We start from the raw sequence: 22689 nt of genomic DNA, 5'->3' as shown, positions 1-22689 counted from the left end.
TGACTCTCTAGGTCCCCTATCCTCCCGGCCGGCTCGGTCCTCCCCTCCTGCTCCGTGGCTTGACGACTCATTGCGAGCTCACAGAACACGGCTCCGGGCAGCCGAGCGGAAATTGAGGAAAACTAGACTCCCTGCGGACCTGGCATCTTTTCACTCCCTCCACTCTACATTTTCTTCATCTGTTTCTGCTGCTAAAGCCACTTTCTACCACTCTAAATTCCAAGCATCTGCCTCTAACCCTAGGAAGCTCTTTGCCACCTTCTCCTCCCTGCTGAATCCTCCTCCCCACCTCCTCCCTCTCTGTGGATGACTTCGTCAACCATTTTGAAAAGAAGGTTGACGACATCCGATCCTCGTTTGTTAAGTCAAATGACACTGCTGGTCCTGCTCACACTGCCCTACCCTATGCTTTGACTTCTTTCTCCCCTCTCTCTCCAGATGAAATCTTGCGACTTGTGACGGCCGGCCGCCCAACAACCTGCCCGCTTGACCCTATCCCCTCCTCTCTTCTCCAGACCATCTCCGGTGACCTTCTCCCTTACCTCACCTCGCTCATCAACTCATCCTTGACCGCTGGCTATGTCCCTTCCGTCTTCAAGAGAGCGAGAGTTGCACCCCTTCTCAAAAAACCTACACTCGATCCCTCCGATGTCAACAACTACAGACCAGTATCCATTCTTTCTTTTCTCTCCAAAACTCTTGAGCATGCCGTCTTTAGCCAACTCTCTTGCTATCTCTCTCAGAATGACCTTCTTGATCCAAACCAGTCAGGTTTCAAGACTGGTCATTCAACTGAGACTGCTCTTCTCTGTGTCACGGAGGCTCTCCGCACTGCTAAAGCTAACTCTCTCTCCTCTGCTCTTGTCCTTCTAGACCTGTCTGCTGCCTTTGATACTGTGAACCATCAGATCCTCCTCTCCACCCTCTCCGAGTTGGGCATCTCCGGCGCGGCTCACTCTTGGATTGCGTCCTACCTGACCGGTCGCTCCTACCAAGTGGCGTGGCGAGAATCTGTCTCCGCACCACGTGCTCTCACCACTGGTGTCCCCCAGGGCTCAGTTCTAGGCCCTCTCCTATTCTCACTATACACCAAGTCACTTGGCTCTGTCATATCCTCACATGGCCTCTCCTATCATTGCTACGCAGACGACACACAACTAATCTTCTCCTTTCCCCCTTCTGATAACCAGGTGGCGAATCGCATCTCTGCATGTCTGGCAGACATATCAGTGTGGATGACAGATTACCACCTCAAGCTGAACCTCAGCAAGACGGAGCTGCTCTTCCTCCCGGGGAAGGACTGCCCGTTCCATGATCTCGCCATCACGGTTGACAACTCTGTTGTGTCCTCCTCCCAGAGTGCGAAGAGCCTTGGCGTGACCCTGGACAACACCCTGTCATTCTCCGCTAACATCAAGGCGGTGACCCGATCCTGTAGGTTCATGCTCTACAACATTCGGAGAGTACGACCCTGCCTTACACAGGAAGCGGCACAGGTCCTAATCCAGGCACTTGTCATCTCCCGTCTGGATTACTGCAACTCGCTGTTGGCTGGGCTCCCTGCCTGTGCCATTAAACCCCTACAACTCATCCAGAATGCCGCAGCCCGTCTGGTGTTCAACCTTCCCAAGTTCTCTCACGTCACCCCGCTCCTCCGCACACTCCACTGGCTTCCAGTTGAAGCTTGCATCTGCTACAAAACCATGGTGCTTGCCTACGGAGCTGTGAGGGGAACGGCACCTCCGTACCTTCAGGCTCTGATCAGTCCCTACACCCAAACGAGGGCATTGCGTTCATCCACCTCTGGCCTGCTGGCCCCCCTACCTCTGCGGAAGCACAGTTCCCGCTCAGCCCAGTCAAAACTGTTTGCTGCTCTGGCACCCCAATGGTGGAACAAGCTCCCTCACGACGCCAGGACAGCGGAGTCATTCACCACCTTTTGGAGACACTTGAAACCCCACCTCTTTAAGGAATACCTGGGATAGGATAAAGTAATCCTTCTACCCCCCCTTACCCCACCCCAAAGAAAGAAAAAAAAAACATATTGTGAAGTGGTTATCCCACTGGCTATAAGGTGAATGCACCAATTTGTAAGTCGCTCTGGATAAGAGCGTCTGCTAAATGACGTAAATGTAAAATGTAAATGTACGAGCTTATGTGCCGAATACATTATGATGTTACAGGTGTCAAACTTATGGGCATGTGGCAGCAGTATGTAGGAAGGAGGGAGGTCCTTTGTCTCATGCAGAATGGCATGAGACAAAGGAATGTGTAGCAGTGAGGAAAGTGGTGGTATGTGTTAATTGTAGGGGTGGCCATGGGGCTGGGGATTAGAAATGTCCCGTGCGGGAGAAGCAGGTTGAGGTTTCCAGGGTTAGAGTAGAGCAGAGGGTGTCGTATGCTGAGGCAGTGAAGAAAGTAGAGGAAGATGGGTCAAGGGGGGCGTGGTGAGAGTAGGAGATATGTACCAGTACAGAAGGATAGGCCAGCAAGTTATAAATGTTTCGGCTCTGTCGTAGCCGGCCGTGACCGGGAGACCCATAGGGCGGCGCACAATTGGCCCAGCGTCGTCCAGGGTAGGGGAGGGAATGGCCGGCAGGGATGTAGCTCAGTTGGTAGAGCATGGCGTTTGCAACGCCAGGGTTGTGGGTTCGATTCCCACGGGGGGCCAGTATGAAAAAAAATAAAATAATGTATGCACTCACTAACTGTAAGTCGCTCTGGATAAGAGCGTCTGCTAAATGACTAAAATGTAAATGTATGTAAATGTTTCAGTAAGATTGGATTTTTCAAGCAAAATATAAGGGAGTTGTACTCCAGTCTAGTAGGTGGCGGTAATGCAACAAATTGGATGCCAACCGCCGTTAAACCTCATTGAAGAAGCAGAAGGAAGCGCTGTCTTTACTCAGTTTACTGACACAAATCTCGCGACAAACTAACTACGAATCCCATGGAGCATTGCGCGGTCCCCAGTAACACGCGGATCCCCTCGATCTCTGCTCTAAGGTCTTTGAATGACAGGACGGGCGTTCTATGCACTTATGGCTCATACAACTGCAGAAAACACTTTGGACTGGATCACACATCTTCAATTTGAATGTACGTATTCCGTTACGCAAAAGCTTTGTCAGGTAGTTTTACAACTTCCGGAAAATGTCTACACAACTACTTTCCCAGTGTCCGCTAGCTAGCTAATTTAGCTAGCAAGCCAACGACCTAAATTGGCTTTCTTTCAGAATCAGGCCTTAGCCAGACAACTAACGTCAGCTAACCGTATCTAAAACTGGCCTGTGCTGGCCGGTGTTTCCACTGAGTTGTTCTGGAAGCTTTACAAGTGAAGACGTAAACAGTGCGCTGTTTGCCCTCCTCCAGACTCCCCCAATGTCAACCACACAGCCAGCCAGCTAGCTATAGAAGGATAGATGTTTTGCAAGTTCTCTAGCTAACCTTTGCACATAGTAACTTGGCTAGCTAGCTACTTAGCTTTTTATTTGGCTTGTTATCTATATATTCGAATATGGTTGTGTGTAGTTAGCAAACTTAGTTCAACCAGACCTTTGCTTGTTTTTGCTCCCCTATTAATACGTCTTGCTCAGAATCATCCACAGTAGGTTGCTACTGGATTAGTCTGTTGTGGCTAACTTCTGTGCATAGATTAATGTGTTTATCATTTTTTTATTTGGACCGTTTTCATTTCAGGTGCTGGATTAATGTTTGAGCTACTCTAGTTGGAGGTATGTGTTGGTATGATGCAATATCTTATTATTACATCAGATACATTTCTTCACTTTGATCATAGCCTTCCTAACTTAATATATACTTATCAACATAAATGATTATTCCTCTTGTAATTGATAGTCATTAGCAAACCCTGATGATGATGATGAAGAGTGTGTGCTATCTGCAGGCTGTGGTCAAACGTCTCAGGGAGGAGGAGATGCATCGTGTTCTGTCCCAGGGTGCATTGCGGCAGATGGCCTACGTGCGGTCCATGGTCATGGGCCTGTCAGTGTGTGAGGCTCGCCTGGCCGAGTCGCTGTGTGTTGTAGCCCGCCTGCCCCCCGGGCCAGGCCAGCGCTGGGTCAGTAGCTCAGCCGTTAACAGGGCAGTAGACCGGCCCAAGCTCCAACCAGAGGACCAGGACCCACCCAGCCATCCCCCCAGCCTGGCTGGAACAGAGCCTCTCTATGGAGCAGACTCCTCCAAGCTGCCTGTGGAGGCCCTACCGCAGGCCCCAGAGATAGACCCTCTGCAGGACAAGTCCATTGGTCTGGTCCAGAGGTTCAAGAAGACATTTAAGCAGTATGGGAAGGTGATGATACCTGTCCATCTCCTGACCTCCAGCGTCTGGTTCGGGACCTTCTACTATGCTGCTATGCAGTGAGTCACCTGTCTCTGGTGTTCCTCCCCCTGGGGATTCCTACATTAACCCTAACCCATCTGTCTCTGGTGTTCCTCCCCCTGGGGATTCCTACATTAACCCTAACCCACCTGTCTCTGGTATTCCTCCCCCTGGGGATTCCTACATTAACCCTAACCCACCGGTCTCTGGTGTTCCTCCCCCTGGGGATTCCTACATTAACCCTAACCCATCTGTCTCTGGTATTCCTCCCCCTGGGGATTCCTACATTAACCCTAACCCACCTGTCTCTGGTATTCCTCCCCCTGGGGATTCCTACATTAACCCTAACCTATCTGTCTCTGGTGTTCCTCCCCCTGGGGATTCCTACATTAACCCTAACCCATCTGTCTCTGGTGTTCCTCCCCCTGGGGATTCCTACATTAACCCTAACCCATCTGTCTCTGGTGTTCCTCCCCCTGGGGATTCCTACATCAACCCTAACCCATCTGTCTCTGGTGTTCCTCCCCCTGGGGATTCCTACATTAACCCTAACCCACCGGTCTCTGGTGTTCCTCCCCCTGGGGATTCCTACATTAACCCTAACCCACCTGTCTCTGGTATTCCTCCCCCTGGGGATTCCTACATTAACCCTAACCCATCTGTCTCTGGTATTCCTCCCCCTGGGGATTCCTACATTAACCCTAACCCATCTGTCTCTGGTGTTCCTCCCCCTGGGGATTCCTACATTAACCCTAACCCATCTGTCTCTGGTGTTCCTCCCCCTGGGGATTCCTACATTAACCCTAACCCATCTGTCTCTGGTATTCCTCCCCCTGGGGATTCCTACATTAACCCTAACCCATCTGTCTATGGTGTTCCTTCCCCTGGGGATTCCTACATTAACCCTAACCCATCTGTCTATGGTGTTCCTTCCCCTGGGGATTCCTACATTAACCCTAACCCATCTGTCTATGGTGTTCCTTCCCCTGGGTATTCCTACATTAACCCTAACCCATCTGTCTCTGGTATTCCTCCCCCTGGGGATTCCTACATTAACCCTAACCCATCTGTCTCTGGTATTCCTCCCCCTGGGGATTCCTACATTAACCCTAACCCATCTGTCTATGGTGTTCCTTCCCCTGGGGATTCCTACATTAACCCTAACCCATCTGTCTCTGGTATTCCTCCCCCTGGGGATTTCTACATTAACCCTAACCCATCTGTCTCTGGTATTCCTCCCCCTGGGGATTCCTACATTAACCCTAACCCATCTGTCTCTGGTATTCCTCCCCCTGGGGATTCCTACATTAACCCTAACCCACCTGTCTCTGGTATTCCGCCCCCTGGGGATTCCTACATTAACCCTAACCCATCTGTCTCTGGTATTCCTCCCCCTGGGGATTCCTACATTAACCCTAACCCATCTGTCTATGGTGTTCCTTCCGCTGGGGATTCCTACATTAACCCTAACCCATCTGTCTATGGTGTTCCTTCCCCTGGGGATTCCTACATTAACCCTAACCCACCTGTCTCTGGTGTGCCTCCCCCTGGGGATTTCTACATTAACCCTAACCCATCTGTCTCTGGTGTTCCTCCCCCTGGGGATTCCTACATTAACCCTAACCCACCTGTCTCTGGTATTCCTCCCCCTGGGGATTCCTACATCAACCCTAACCCACCTGTCTCTGGTATTCCTACATCAACCCTAACCCATCTGTCTCTGGTGTGCCTCCCCCTGGGGATTCCTACATTAACCCTAACCCATCTGTCTCTGGTGTGCCTCCCCTGGGGATTTCTACATCAACCCTAACCCACCTGTCTCTGGTATTCCTACATCAACCCTAACCCATCTGTCTCTGGTGTTCCTCCCCCTGGGGATTTCTACATTAACCCTAACCCACCTGTCTCTGGTGTGCCTCCCCCTGGGGATTTCTACATCAACCCTAACCCACCTGTCTCTGGTATTCCTACATCAACCCTAACCCATCTGTCTCTGGTGTTCCTCCCCCTGGGGATTCCTACATTAACCCTAACCCATCTGTCTCTGGTATTCCTCCCCCTGGGGATTCCTACATTAACCCTAACCCATCTGTCTCTGGTATTCCTCCCCCTGGGGATTTCTACATTAACCCTAACCCACCTGTCTCTGGTGTGCCTCCCCCTGGGGATTTCTACATCAACCCTAACCCACCTGTCTCTGGTATTCCTACATCAACCCTAACCCATCTGTCTCTGGTGTTCCTCCCCCTGGGGATTCCTACATTAACCCTAACCCATCTGTCTCTGGTGTTCCTCCCCCTGGGGATTCCTACATTAACCCTAACCCATCTGTCTCTGGTGTTCCTCCCCCTGGGGATTCCTACATCAACCCTAACCCACCTGTCTCTGGTATTCCTACATTAACCCTAACCCATCTGTCTCTGGTATTCCTCCCCCTGGGGATTTCTACATTAACCCTAACCCATCTGTCTCTGGTGTTCCTTCCCCTGGGGATTCCTACATTAACCCTAACCCACCTGTCTCTGGTAATCCTCCCCCTGGGGATTCCTACATCAACCCTAACCCATCTGTCTCTGGTAATCCTCCCCCTGGGGATTCCTACATCAACCCTAACCCATCTGTCTCTGGTGTTCCTCCCCCTGGGGATTCCTACATCAACCCTAACCCACCTGTCTCTGGTATTCCTACATCAACCCTAACCCATCTGTCTCTGGTGTGCCTCCCCCTGGGGATTCCTACATTAACCCTAACCCATCTGTCTCTGGTGTGCCTCCCCTGGGGATTTCTACATCAACCCTAACCCACCTGTCTCTGGTATTCCTACATCAACCCTAACCCATCTGTCTCTGGTGTTCCTCCCCCTGGGGATTTCTACATTAACCCTAACCCACCTGTCTCTGGTGTGCCTCCCCCTGGGGATTTCTACATCAACCCTAACCCACCTGTCTCTGGTATTCCTACATCAACCCTAACCCATCTGTCTCTGGTGTTCCTCCCCCTGGGGATTCCTACATTAACCCTAACCCATCTGTCTCTGGTATTCCTCCCCCTGGGGATTCCTACATTAACCCTAACCCATCTGTCTCTGGTATTCCTCCCCCTGGGGATTTCTACATTAACCCTAACCCACCTGTCTCTGGTGTGCCTCCCCCTGGGGATTTCTACATCAACCCTAACCCACCTGTCTCTGGTATTCCTACATCAACCCTAACCCATCTGTCTCTGGTGTTCCTCCCCCTGGGGATTCCTACATTAACCCTAACCCATCTGTCTCTGGTGTTCCTCCCCCTGGGGATTCCTACATTAACCCTAACCCATCTGTCTCTGGTGTTCCTCCCCCTGGGGATTCCTACATCAACCCTAACCCACCTGTCTCTGGTATTCCTACATTAACCCTAACCCATCTGTCTCTGGTATTCCTCCCCCTGGGGATTTCTACATTAACCCTAACCCATCTGTCTCTGGTGTTCCTTCCCCTGGGGATTCCTACATTAACCCTAACCCACCTGTCTCTGGTAATCCTCCCCCTGGGGATTCCTACATCAACCCTAACCCATCTGTCTCTGGTAATCCTCCCCCTGGGGATTCCTACATCAACCCTAACCCATCTGTCTCTGGTGTTCCTCCCCCTGGGGATTCCTACATCAACCCTAACCCACCTGTCTCTGGTATTCCTACATCAACCCTAACCCATCTGTCTCTGGTGTTCCTCCCCCTGGGGATTCCTACATTAACCCTAACCCACCTGTCTCTGGTATTCCTCCCCCTGGGGATTCCTACATTAACCCTAACCCATCTGTCTCTGGTATTCCTCCTCCTGGGGATTTCTACATTACTGTGGTCATTTGTTATAAATCATTTAGCTCTGCATAGATAATGTAGAAAGTGCAGGTACCTAACTGGTCTTTTGGCCTGAGGTTAATGGCATTGCTGTTGTGTTCACTGTAGTAAGTTTGTTAAGATAGGTAGGTTACAGTGTCATACAGACTATTACCGAGATACACATGGCCAGTTTATTAGGTACACCAATCTAGTACCGGGTCAGACCCCGTTTTGCCTGTAGAACAGCCTGAATTCTTCGGGGCATGGACAAGTAAAGGCTTGTCCTGTATTTATTAGGGGGTGCAGTACCTTCAGCACCCCTACTTCCTGCGTTCGGAGATGCCGTTCTGCACACCGCTGTTGTACTGCGCCGTTATTTGCCAGTTTATGGCCAGCATGTTAGCTTGCACCATTCTTGCCATTCTCCTTTGACCTCTCATCAACGAGCTGTTTTTTGCCCACAGGACTGCCGCTGACTGGATGTTTTTTGTTTTTCGCACCATTCTCGGTAAACCCTAGACCAGGGGTTCTCAAACTTTTTTGGCCCACAACCCCATTTTTATATCTGAAAATTCTCGCGTCCCCAACCATGTGAAAAAAAATATGTAATTAACAGTCAGTGTTTACTTTTTTATTTGGGGCTATGACAGTCAATTGCAAATTAGTCTGACATAATGTATCATATCTCACCACCACTAATGAGATGGGTGTGCTTGTCAGGGGGCATGGTCAACAGTGCGCACCTCATCTCTGCTGTCGCATCCAACCTGGATCGATATTTGGTTTTAATACAGACGAGAGCACTGAATCCAGCTTCACACAGATATGAGCTGACTAAAGGTACCATGAGTTTTATGGTGCTTTCAAGACAACCGGGAAATACGAGGTCAAATCATGACGTTAGTGATCTTCAGGTCGGAAAGTCGGAGCTCTAGAAAGAGGCCCAAGTTCCCGAGTTGGAATTCCGAGTTGGATGACCGTTCAAAAATATTTTTCCCAGTCGGAGCTCGTTTTTTTCTGAGTTCCCAGTAGTCTTGAACGCACTGAAGTCGGAAGTTGGAGATTTCCGAGTTCCCAGTTCCCAGTTGTTTTGAACGCAGCATTAATGCTCAGAGGCAGACGGCAGGGTGTTAGGCCCTTTGAGTCAGGAACCAAAACTCCTCTGTAGTGACCCGTGAATGGATTTGGTCACATGACAGCTCGATCAGCTGTTCAATTTCACTTACCAGCATGTCAACTGAGTTAGGATCACAGTCAAACGGATTGGGAAGTAGGTCCCATGTTGCTCTTCCAAGCGTTGGAGGTGAGCAGTCATCCCTCGTGTGGGACACTTACTGATGCTGTTTTCTGTTAGAAGCACAGCCGAGGGAAGGGGGCATGGTTCTCTTTTGAAAGACTCTCTTCAATAAGAATTATTTCCTCTGAATCGACTGATAAGGTCACATCTGTAGAATGTTTTTGTATTTCCCTTGCGTTCAGTTTCCCAAATATGTCTGTTCCATAGGCAAGGAGACGCATGTTCTTTTCATTACACATTCATTTTTTTTTTTTTTTTTACATTCATTGTGAATGACAACAGTTCCTCTCTCAATGCGAAAAATCTTTCCAACACTCCCCCTCGATAACCACCAAGCCTCGGTGTGAAATAGAACATTGTCATGCTCTGATCCTATATCTCCACATCATTTTGTGAACAGGCGTGGGTGCAGTGGATGTGGTTTGATGTATACTGAACAAAAATATAAACGCAACAATTTCAACGATTTTCCTGAGTTTACACTTCATAGAAGGAAATCAGTCAATTGAAGAAAAAAAATTAGGCCCTAATCTATGGATTTCACATGACTGGGCAGGGGCACAGCCATGGGTGGGCCTGGGAGGGCATAGGCTCACCCCCTTGGGAGCCAGGCCCACCCACTGGGGAGTGAGGTCCAGCCAATTAGAATGAGTTTTTCCCCAGAAAAGGGCTTTATTACAGACAGAAATACTCTTCAGCAGGTCAGGTGGATGGATTATCTTGACAAAGGAGAAATGCTCACTAACAGGGATGTAAACAAATGTGTGCACAACATTTGAGGAAAATCAGCTTTTCCAAAAAATAATGTTGGTGCATATGGAACATTTCTGGGATCTGTCATTTCAGCTCATGAAAAATGGGACCAACACTTTACATGTTGCGTTTATATTTTTGTTCAGTATAGTTTACAATCGAAATTACCTGCTGCAGTATATCTCCGGGTTCTGTGCGCAGCTCTTTTGCCGCCAATTGCTCTCGGTCTATCATACAATCTATCCATATGGCAGAGGGAGACACATTCAGAACTAGTGCAGAGGCCGTCCCGCCGTAGATGGAGCTCCGTCTGTGCAAAAGCCCACCATTCCATCCCATTTTCGTCAATATAGCCACGCAGCACACTGAACATCCCCTGTGCCCTTTCATGCTCGGGAATCGTGAGACAGAACAATATGTCCTCGTGAATAGCATCCCCCCGACATGTATAGCGGACAAAAGTCAATACATGGGCATGTCAGCCCTCACAGCTAACGTCCAGCTGGGGAGTTTGAGTCGTTCAGTCAGTTTCCTCTTGATTGCTAGAAATAGCATCAATTCTTTGTTGAACAGTGTTATCTGACAGAGTTATTGATGTGGGTTTCTGTGCCTCTGCCTCCCAACACATTGTTTTCACCATATCAGTTGCGTCCGGTAATATCAAAGTCAATAGTGTGTGGTTTCATAGTGTAGCGGGCCTAGCCATTCACTGTGGGAATGATTCATATATAATTTATATATACACTACCAGTCAAAAGTTTGGACACACCTACTCATTCAAGGGTTTTTCTTTGTTTTTACAATATTTTACATTGTAGAATAATAGTGAAGACATCAAAACTACGAAATAACACATATGGAATCATGTAGTAACCAAAAAAGTGTTAAACAAATCAAAATCTATTTTATATTTGAGATTCTTCAAATAGCCACCCTTTGCCTTGATGACAGCTTTGCACACTCTTGGCATTCTCTCAACCAGCTTCATGAGGTAGTCATCTGGAATGCATTTATATTAACAGGTGTGTCTTCTTAAAAGTTAATGTGTTTGAGCCAATCAGTTGTGTTGTGACAAGGTAGGGGGGATATACAGAAGATAGCCCTATTTGGTAAAATACCAAGTCCATATTATGACAAGAACAGCTCAAATATGCAAAGAGAAACGACAGTCCATCATTACTTTAAGACATGAAGGTCAGTCAATACGGAACATTTCAAGAACTTTGAACGTTTCTTCAAGTGCAGTCCCAAAAACCATCAAGCGCTATGATGAAACTGGCTCTTGTGAGGACCGCACCAGGAAAGGAAGACCCAGAGTTACCTCTGCTGCAGAGGATAAGTTCATTAGAGTTACCAGCCTCAGAAATTGCAGTTCAAATAAATGCTTCGCAGAGTTCAAGTAACAGACACATCTCAACATCAACTGTTCAGAGGAGACTGCGTGAATCAGGCCTTCATGGTCGAATTGCTGCAAAGAAACCACTACTAAAGGACACCAATAAGAAGAACAGACTTGCTTGGGCCAAGAAACACAAGCAATGGACATTAGACTGGTGGAAATGTGTCCTTTGGTCTGGAGTCCAAATTTGAGATTTTTGGTTCCAACCGCGGTGTCTTTGTGAGACGCGGTGTGGGTGAACGGATGATCTCCGAATGTGTATTTCCCACCATAAAGCATGGAGGAGGAGGTGTTATGGTGTGCTTTGCTGATGACACTGTCTGTGATTTATTTAGAATTCAAGGCACACTTAACCAGCATGGCTACCACAGCATTCTGCAGTGATGCGCAATCCCATCTGATTTGGGCTTAGTGGGACTATCATTTGTTTTTCAACAGGAGAATGACCCAACACACCTCCAGGCTGTGTAAGGGCTATTTGACCAAGAAGGAGAGTGATGGAGTGCTGCATCAGATGACTTGGCCTCCACAATCACCTGACCTCAACCCAATTGAGATGGTTTGGGATGAGTTGGACCGCAGAGTGAAGGAAAAGCAGCCAATAAGTGCTCAGCATATGTGGGAAGTCCTTCAAGACTGTTGGAAAAGCATTCCAGGTGAAGCTGGTTGAGAGAAGCTGTCATCAAGGCAAAGGGTGGCTATTTGAAGAATCTCAAATATAAAATATATTTTGATTTGTTTAACACAGTCTTTGCTTACTACATGATTCCATACGTGTTATTTCATAGTTTTGATGTCTTCACTATTCTTCTACAATGTAGAAAATAGTACAAAATAAAGAAAAAGCCTTGAATGAGTAGGTGTGTCCAAACATTTAACTGGTACTGTATATATATTTCTTTTTCTCAGGATTTGGGAAATTCTCCCTGCGACCCCATTTTCATATCGGGAACTGCTTCCCTAGACAGTGTTGTGCGTGAAAAGCCCAGGAGCCGTTTCTGAGATACTGGAACCGGCGCGTCTGGCACCGACGATCATACCACGCTCAGTCACTTAGTGCGCTTGTTTTTTCCCGTTCTAACGTTCAACAGTAACTGGATGCCTGGATGCCTGTTGTATAGCCACGGCCACGTCACTCACTGTTTGTAGAAGCTAAACATTTTGGTGAACTAGGTGGTGTACCTAATAAACCTTCATGTGAGGGCACAGTATCTGTCCTTAGTTAACCTCACTGTATCTTCCACAGGGGAGTGAATGTGGTGCCTTTTCTGGAGTTCATTGGTTTACCAGAGAAGATTGTTGGTCTGCTGAATCACTCCTCTGGTGGCTATGCCCTCACTGCCTATGCCATGTTCAAAGTAAGAGTACTCAACGCCTTGTGATATGTACAAAGTAAGAATACTCACTGCCTATGATATGTTCAAGGTAAGAATACTCACTGCCTATGATATGTTCAAGGTAAGAATACTCACTGCCGATGATACAGTGCATTCGGAAAGTATTCAGACTCCGTGACTTTTTCCACATTTTGTTACAGCCTTATTCTAAAATGGATTCTATTGTTTTTTCCCCTCATCAATCTACACAAAACCCCATAATGACAAAGCAAAAAAAATCACATTTACATAAGTATTCAGACCCTTTACTCAGTACTTTGAAGCACCTTTGGCAGTGATTACAGCATCAAGTCTTCTTGGGTATGATGCTACAAGCTTGGCACACCTGTATTTGGGGAGTTTCTCCCATTCTTCTCTGCAGATCCTCTCAAGCTCTGTCAGGTTGGATGGGGAGCGTCACTGCACAGCTATTTTCAGGTCTCTCCAAAGATGGTCGATCAGGTTCAAGTCCATGCTCTGGCTGGGCCACTCAAGGACATTCAGAGACTTGTCCCGAAGCCACTCCTTCATTGTCTTGCCTGTGTGCTTAAGGTCGTTGTCCTGTTGGAAGGTGAACCTTCGCCCCAGTCTGAGGTCCTGAGTGCTCTGGTGCAGGTTTTCATCAAGGATTTCTCTGACTAGTCTCCCAGTCCCTGCTGCTGAAAATCATCCCCACAGCATGATGCTGCCACCACCATGCTTCACCGTAGGGATGGTGCCAGGTTTCCTCCAGACGTGATGCTTGGCATTCAGGTCAAAGAGTTCCATCTTGGTTTCATCAAACCAGAGAATCTTGTTTCTCATGGTCTGAGAGTCCTTTAGGTGCCTTTTGGCAAACTCCAAGCGGGCTGTCATGTGCCTTTTACTGAGGAGTGGCTTCCGTCTGGCCACTCTACCATAAAGGCCTGATTGGTGGAGTGCTGAAGAGATGGTTGTCCTTCTGGAAAGTTCTCCCATCTTCACAGAGGAACTCTGTCAGAGTGACCATCGGGTTCTTGGTCACCTCCCTGACCAAGGCCCTTCTCCCCCGATTGCTCAGTTAGCTGGGCGGCCAGCTCTAGGAAGAGTCTTGGTGGTTCCAAACTTCTTCCATTTAAGAATGATGGAGGCCACTGTTCTTGGGGACCTTCAATGCTGCAGAAATTTTTTGGTACCCTTCCCCAGATCTGTGCCTCGACACAATGCTGTCTCTGAGCTCTACAGACAATTCCTTCGACCTCATGGCTTGGTTTTTGCTCTGACATGCACTGTCAACTGTGGGACCTTATATAGACAGGAGTGAGGCTTTCCAAATCATGTCCAATCAATTTAATTGACCACAGCTGGACTCCAATCAAGTTGTAGAAACATCTCAAGGATGATCAATGGAAACGGGATGCATCTGAACTCAATTTCGAGTCTCATAGCAAAGGGTCTGAATACTTGTGTAAATAAGGTATGTTTTTATTTTTAATACATTTGCAAAAATGTGTGTCATTATGATGTTTAACAGTCTGATGGCCTTGAGAGAGAAGCTGTTTTTCAGTCTCTCGGTCCCAGCTTTGATGCACCTGTACTGACCTCGTCTTCTGGATGATAGTGGGGTGAACAGGCAGTGGCTCGGGTGGTTGATGTCCTTGATGATCTTTTTGGCCTTCCTGTGACATCGGGTGTATTGTAATTGTATTGTAAATCATGTTAAACACTATTGCACACAGAGTGGTCCATGCAACTTATTAGATGATTTCTTAAAGGAAAGGTTCACCCATTTTGAATGTTATTGTTTTTGTGCATCTCTGAGTGATGTACTGTCGATTCCTTGGGTCATTTCATGTGTATCTGAGTTATTGCCGTTCAAGTAGGCAGAAATCCGGCTGGTATTATATAGTAGCGTGAAATAGTCGCTCTCACTACACTGGAAGTTAATATAACTATGACTGCGAAAACGTCTATCATGTCAGATTTCAATACTGGCCGATATTCCTACCACGAGAAATGTGTAATTTAACGGAGGGGCTAGCACATTAATTTTCCTATTTGTCTGCCTCTAGGCCAGGGTGCAGTTGCCAGAGAAATTATAGAAAGGAGATGGGAATCCTATGAATGAAGGAACGTTTAACGCCCCACCCAGCAGACTGTCCACCAATTGCATTCACGTTGTCATAATGAGTCACGCGGTTGCTAAACTATTCACGCAATCCCTATTTTACAAGAGAGCCCTGTATACATCACAATAAAAACAGAATAATAAAACAATATACGTGTATAAAACAATATAATTCAGCACACAGTAAACCAAAATAAACATATTTAATAAAAGCAAATCACATTCAACTACATAGAGGTCCTCCATCAATAATGTAAACTGCCTGAGAGGCACCAGCATATCTAACTGCAGTGAACTCTGCAGATTGTTCCACAAATTAGAATATGATGTGATTGTAGACTCCTAAATTGATAGCTAGCTGTAAAATCGCATAAATAAACTGCACTAAGTTACATGCTGATATTATCTTTGGTATTATTGTGTGGAGCTACGTTAGCCAGCCAGCCAGCCCATAGAGAGGGCATTGCATTGTGGATTTTGTAGTCGACTTGAGCTGCAACAGATTTCCACAATGATTTTCCATGTTGCTATCAACCAACCTTATTATAACGCCAAAATGAAACATTTGTTCACCCAAAAAAAATCTCACATTACTGTTATTTAACACTGTAAATTAAAGGAATGAGTGGTGTTGGGTGGATTTTTCCTTTAAAGGTGCAATATGTAACTTTTTGGGAGACCTGACCAAATTCACATAGAAATGTGAGTTACCAATCTGTCATTCTCATTGAAAGCAAGTCTAAGAAGCGGTAGATCTGTTCTATGTGAGCTATTTCTATGCTTCCCGTGCTTAAGTTTAGTTTTTGAGTCTTTTACTTTCGATTTTGTACGCTTCAAACAGCTGAAAATACAATATGGTTATGGAAAATATATTTCACAGCGATTTTAAATGGTACAATGATTCTCTACACTATACCTGCTTGTTTTGTCACAAACTGAAATTAGGCAAACTATTAGAATTTTAGCAACCAGGAAATGGCGGAGCGATTTCTGCATAGTACATCTTCAAGCAAATGTTTACTCCTGAACTTATTTATGCTTGCCATAAGAAAGGGGGTGAATACTTATTGACTCAAGACATTTCAGCTTTTCATTTTTAATTCATTTGTAAAAACATAATTCCACTTTGACATTATGGTGTGTTGCGTGTGTAGGCCAGTGACACACAATCTCAATTTAATCAATTTTAAAATCAGGCTGTAATACAATTTTTTGGGGGAAATAGTCAAGGGGTGTGAATACTTTCTGAAGGCACAGTACAAGGTAAGAGTACTCACTGCCTATGCCATGTACAAGGTAAGAATACTCACTGCCTATGCCATGTACAAGGTAAGAGTACTCACTGCCTATATGTTCAAGGTAAGAGTACTCACTGCCTATATGTTCAAGATAAGAATATACGTACATACGATTACATGTTCAAGGTAAATAAATATGTACATACAATGACATGTTCAAGGTAAAAAGATATGTACATACGATGACATGTTCAAGGTAAGCAGAAATACTCACAGCAGCGTTTTGGTTGAATAGTGGTGGTGTTATTTTCTTCAGATTGCAACAGCAGCTTCAATTCACTTGTTCTACTGAACTTTAACAGTGTCTTACTTGATCCTGATTTCCTTCAGATTGCAACCCCTGCCAGATACACTGTGACTCTGGGTGGGACGTCCTTCTCAGTGCAGTACCTCCGTAAACACGGCTACTTCTCCACCCCTCCGCCCGTTAAAGACTACCTGCAGGACCGGATGGAAGAGACCCGGGAGAAACTCACAGAGAAGATGGAGGAAACTAAGGAACTGTTCTCTGAAAAAATGGAGGAAACCAAAGAACTACTCTCAGGGAAAATGGAAGATACGAAAGAGCGTTTCTCTGGAAAGATGGAAGAGACGAAAGAACGTTTCTCTGGAAAGATGGAAGAGACGAAAGAACGTTTCTCTGGAAAGATGGAAGAGACAAAGGAACGTTTCTCTGGAAAGATGGAAGAGACGAAAGATTGTTTCTCTGGAAAGATGGAAGAGACGAAAGAACGTTTCTCTGGAAAGATGGGGGAAACGAAAGACATGTTCTCTGATAAACAACAGGAAACCAAAGATAAAGTGACTTACCGAAAGAAGATAGATTAGCATTGTTTACAAGTGGTTGTGAATAAACACGTTTGGTGTCTTCAATGTGGTTGGTGTCAAAGACAGAATTAAGGCACTTATTATGAACCTACTGTAGAGAGATGAATGAGTCCAGACATTTCACAGTACTTCTGCCATCCTGACTACACTAGCTAGTACCATTATACCTGCTATAGTGGCTTGCGAAAGTATTCACCCCCCTTGGCATTTTTCCTATTGTGTTGCGTTACAACCTGGAATTAAAATTGATTTTTTGGGGGTTTGTATCATTTGATTTACACAACATGCCTACCACTTTGAAGATGCCAAAAAAAAATAATAATTGTGAAACAAACAAGAAATAAGACAAAAAAACAGAACTTGAGCATGCATAACTATTCCCCCCCCCCAAGTCAATACTTTGTAGAGCCACCTTTTGCAGCAATTACAGCTGGAAGTCTCTTGGGGTATGTCTCTTTAAGCTTTGCACATCTAGCCACTGGGACTTTTTCTCATTCTTCAAGGCAAAACTGCTCCAGCTCCTTCAAGTTGGATGGGTTCTGCTGGTGTACAACAATCTTTAAGTCATACCACAAAATCTCAATTGGATTGAGGTCTGGGCTTTGACTAGGCCATTCCAAGACATTTAAATGTTTCCCCTTAAACCACTCAAGTGTTGCTTTAGCAGTATGCTGGAAGTTGAACCTCCGTCCCAGTCTCAAATCTCTGGAAGACTGAAACAGGTTTCCCTCAAGAATTTCCCTGTATTTAGCGCCATCCATAATTCCTTCAATTCTGACCAGTTTCCCAGTCCCTGCCGATGAAAAACAACCCCCACAGCATGATGCTTCCACCACCATGCTTCACTGTGGGGATGGTGTTCTTAGGGTGATGAGAGGTGTTGGGTTTGCGCCAGACCTAGCGTTTTCCTTGATGGCCAAAAAGCAACATTTTAGTCTCATCTGACCAGAGTACCTTCTTCCATATGTTTGGGGAGTCTCCCACATGCCATTTGGTGATCACCAAACGTGTTTGCTTATTTTTTTCTTTAAGCAATGGCTTTTTTCCTGGCCACCCTTCCGTAAAGCCCAGCTCTGTGGAGTATACGGCTTAATGTGGTCCTATGGACAGATACTCCAATCTCCGCTGTGGAGCTTTGCAGTTCCTTCAGGGTTATCTTTGGTCTCTTTGTTGCCTCTGATTAATGCCCTCCTTGCCTGGTCTGTGAGTTTTGGTGGGCAGCCCTCGCTTGGCAGGTTTGTTGTGGTGCCATATTCTTTCAATTTTTTAATAATGGATTTAATGGTGCTCTGTGGGATGTTCAAAGTTTCAGATATTTTTTTATAACCCAACCCTGATCTGTACTTCTCCACAACTTTGTCCCTGACCTGTTTGGAGAGCTCCTTGGTCTTCATGGTGCCCCTTGCTAAGTGGTGTTGCAGACTCTGGGGCCTTTCAGAACAGGTGTATATATACTGAGATCATGTGACACTTAGATTGCACACAGGTGGACTTTATTTAACTAATTATGTGACTTCTGAAGGTAATTGGTTGCACCAGATCTTATTTAGGGACTTCATAGCAAAGGGGGTGAATACATATACACACCACTTTTCCGTTGTTTATTTTTTAGAATTTTTTGAAACAAGTAATTTTTTTCATTTCACTTCACCAATTTGGACTATTTTGAGTATGTCCATTACATGAAATACAAATACATTTAAATTACAGGTTGTAATGCAATAAAATAGGAAAAACGCAAAGGGGGATGAATAATTTTGCAAGGCGCTGTATAAGGAGGAGATAGGGTGAATTTCTCAGTTGTATTAGAATACACTGAAGAGGAGCATTAGGAATTCTGGGTATGAAAACTAAAATTCCTGTTTAACTCAACATCGTCCATCAAAGCCTTGTTGAGGCTGTAACTGCTTGTCGTTTTATGTTTTAAATCACGTTTTCTAATGTATTTTTATCCAATAGCTTAAGTCAATATATTGTAGTATTGTTGTGTTTGTACTACTTAATGTATTATCAACTGAAAATTGTGCATATAATAAGAAGTGTGATTAGAGAAGTTGGTTGATTGATTCCTTAAAGGGATACTTCTGGATTTTGGCAATGAGGCCCTTTTTATCTACTTCCCAGAGTCAGATGAACTCATGGATACAATTGTTATGTCTCTGTGTCCAGTGTGAAGGAAGTTAGGTAGTTTTGCAAGCCAACTCTTACTAGCGTTAGCGCAATGACTGGAAGTCTATGGGTATCTGCTAGCATGCTAGTAGATACCCATAGAATTCCTGTCATTACGCTGATGCTAGTTAGCATTGCCTCGGGAAACTACCTAACTTCCTTCATACTGGACACAGACACATAACAATTGTATCCATGAGTACATCTGACTCTGGGAAGTAGATAAAGGGCCTCATTGCCAACATCCAGAAGTATCCCTGTAAGTTGCTCTGTGGATATTACAGAATCATAAAGCCAAAATGCAATAAAATGAAAACCACAGTCTGAACAGAGGGGTGTTGGGTACTGTAGTACCAGTTATTGGACTGTACTGTTAGTGTCATTATTCAAAATCATGTCTGGTATGATCACAACTTGCAATAAAGCAGAATATTGAGCTTCTAAACATCTTTGTTTCCTGTCTTCATACCATGTTCTGAGTACTGTACTTAACTATGGAACGGTTCACTCCAAAACCATGTATGGAATTGAAAGCCCAATAACTGAGTACCAGCAGCCTTGATAAAGGCGAAAGCTGTCGCTTTCAAGGAGTGGGACACTAATCCGGACGCTTATGAGAAATCCCGCTACGACCTCCAACAAGCCATCAGACAGTCAAAACGTCAATACAGGACTAAGATTGAATTGATATGCCGGCTCTGATGCTCGTCAGATGTGGCAGGGCGTGCAAACTATCACAGAGGGAAAGAGCCGCGAGCTGGAAAGAGCCGCGAGCTGCCCAGTGACGCGAGCCTACCAGATGAGCTAAATGCGCTTCGAGGCAAGCAACACTGAACCATGCATGAGAGCACCAGCTGTTCCGGACGACTGTGTGCTCTTGCTCTCCGTAGCCAATGTGAGTAAGACCTTTGAACAAGTTAACATTCACAAGGCCGCGGGGCCAGACGGATTACCAGGACGCGTATTCAGAGCCTGCGCTGACATCTGGCAAGTGTCTTCACTGACATTTTCGACCTCCCCCTGACCCAGTCTGTAATACCTACACGTTTCAAGCAGACCACCATAGTCCCTGTGCCCAAGAACGCCAAGGTAACCTGTCTAAATGACTATCGCCCCGTAGCACTCACATCTGTTGCCATGAAATTCTTTGAAAGGTTGGTCATGGCTCACATCCACACCATCATCCCAGACACCCTGGACCCACTCCAATTCGCATACAACCCCAACAGATCCACATATGATGCAATCTCTACTGCACTCCACACTGCCCTTTCCCACCTGGACAAGAGGAACCCCTTCGTGAGAATGCTGTTCATAACTAAGCGATCAACACCATAGTGCCCTCCAAGCTCATTACTAAGCTCAGGACCCTGGGACTGAACACCTCCCTCTGCAACTGGATCCTGGACTTCCTGACGGGCCGCTATTCACCCCCCCAAAGGTGAGGGTGGGCAACAACACAGCCGCCACACTGACCCTCAACACGAGGGGCCCCTCAGGGGTGCGTGCTTAGTCCCCTCCTGTACTCCCTGTTCACCCATGACTGCGTGGCCAAGTAAGACTCCAACACCATCCTTAAGTTTGCTGACGACACAACAGTGGTAGGCCTGATCACAACGATGAGAGCCTATAGGGAGGAGTTCAGAGACCTGGCAGTGTGGTGCCAGGACAACAACCTCTCCCTCTTTGTGATCAAGACAAAGGAGATGATCGTGGACTACAGGAAATGGAGGACCAAGTCCACCCTCATCCACATCGACAGGGCTGTACTAGAGCGGGTCGAGAGCTTCAAGTTCCTCGGTGTCCACATCGCTAAGGACCTATCATGGTCACACCAACACAGTAGTGAAGAAGGCACGACAACGCTTCTTCCCCCTCAGGAGGCTGAAAATATTTGGCATGGGTCCTCAGATCCTCAAAACATTATACAGCTGCACCATTGAGAGCATCTTGACTGGCTGCATCACCGCTTGCTATGGCAACTGCTTGGCATCCGACCGCAAGGCTCTACAGAGGGTAGTGCATACGGCCCAGTACATCACTGGGGCCAAGCTCCCTTCCATCCAGGACCTCTATACCAGGCGGTGTCAGAGGACGGCCCTAAAATTTGGTAGAAACTCTGGTCACCCAAGTCATAGACTGTTCTCTCTGCTACCGCACGGCAAGTGGTACTGATGCACCAAGTCTGGAACCAACAGGACCCTGAACAGCTTCTACCCCCCAAGCCATAAGACTGCTAAATAGTTAGTCCAGGTAGCTATTTGGTTAACTATTTAACTATCTGCATTAACCCTTTTTGCACTAACTCTTTTGACTCCTCACATACACTGCTGCTACTGTTTATTATCTATCGTGATGCCTAGTCACTTTATCCCTACCTATATGTAGATATCTACCTCAATTAACTCGTACCCCTGCACATTGACTCGGTACTGGTACCCCATGTACAGTTGAGGTCAGAAGTTTACATACACCTTAGCCAAATACATTTGAACTCTGTTTTTCAAAATTCCTGACATTTAATCCTAGTAAAAATTCCATGTCTTAGGTCAGTTAGGATCACCACTTTATTTTAAGAATGTGAAATGTCAGAATAATAGTAGAGAGAATGATTTATTTCAGCTTTTATTTCTTTCATCACATTCCCAGTGGGTCAGAAGTTTACATACACTCAATTAGTGTTTGGTAGCATTGCCTTTAAATTGTTTAACTTGGGTCAAACGTTTTGGGTAGCCTTCCACAAGCTTCCCACAATAAATTGGGTGATTTTTGGCCCATTCCTCCTGACAGAGCTGGTGTAACTGACTCAGGTTTGTAGGCCTCCTTGCTCGCACACGCTTTTTCAGTTCTGCCCACAAATGTTCTATAGGATTGAGGTCAGGGCTTTGTGATGGCCACTCCAATACCTTGACTTTGTTGTCCTTAAGCCATTTTGGAAGTATGCTTGGGGTCATTGTCCATTTGGAAGACCTATTTGCGACCAAGCTTTAACTTCCTGACTGATGTCTTGAGAAGTTGCTTCAATATATCCACATCATTTTTCTTCCTCATGATGCCACCTATTTTGTGAAGCGCACCAGTCCCTCCTGCAGCAAAGCACCCCCACAGCATGATGCTGCCACCCCCGTGCTTCACGGTTGGGATGGTCTCCTGAGTGGCGCAGTGGTCTAAGGCACTGCATCGCAGTGCTAACTGTGCCACTAGATCCTGGTTCGAATCCAGGCTCTGTCGCAGCCGGCCGTGACCGGGAGACTCATGGGCGGCGCACAATTGGCCCAGCGTCGTCCAGGGTAGGGGAGGGAATGGCCGGCAGGGATGT

At 46.2% G+C, this 22689-nt stretch overlaps 1 protein-coding gene across 1 annotated transcript; it reads left to right on the top strand.

Moving 5' to 3' along the window:
- The first annotated feature begins 2950 nt into the window (after positions 1-2950).
- LOC311126716 (uncharacterized protein C18orf19 homolog B-like) lies at positions 2951-17528 on the top strand. Its single transcript, XM_084158554.1, has 5 exons — positions 2951-3099; positions 3700-3734; positions 3908-4380; positions 12860-12971; positions 16704-17528. The coding sequence occupies exons 3-5, from the start codon at positions 3938-3940 to the stop codon at positions 17199-17201; spliced, it is 1053 nt and encodes a 350-aa protein (XP_084014680.1). The 5' UTR covers positions 2951-3099; positions 3700-3734; positions 3908-3937; the 3' UTR covers positions 17202-17528.
- The last annotated feature ends 5161 nt before the right edge of the window (positions 17529-22689 follow it).

Source organism: Coregonus lavaretus, assembly GCF_964263955.1.
Source record: "Coregonus lavaretus genome assembly, chromosome: 3".
NCBI classification, from domain to species: domain Eukaryota; kingdom Metazoa; phylum Chordata; class Actinopteri; order Salmoniformes; family Salmonidae; genus Coregonus; species Coregonus lavaretus.
The sequence above is the reverse complement of the archived record's forward strand: the minus strand, read 5'-3'. Positions and strand labels throughout refer to the sequence as shown.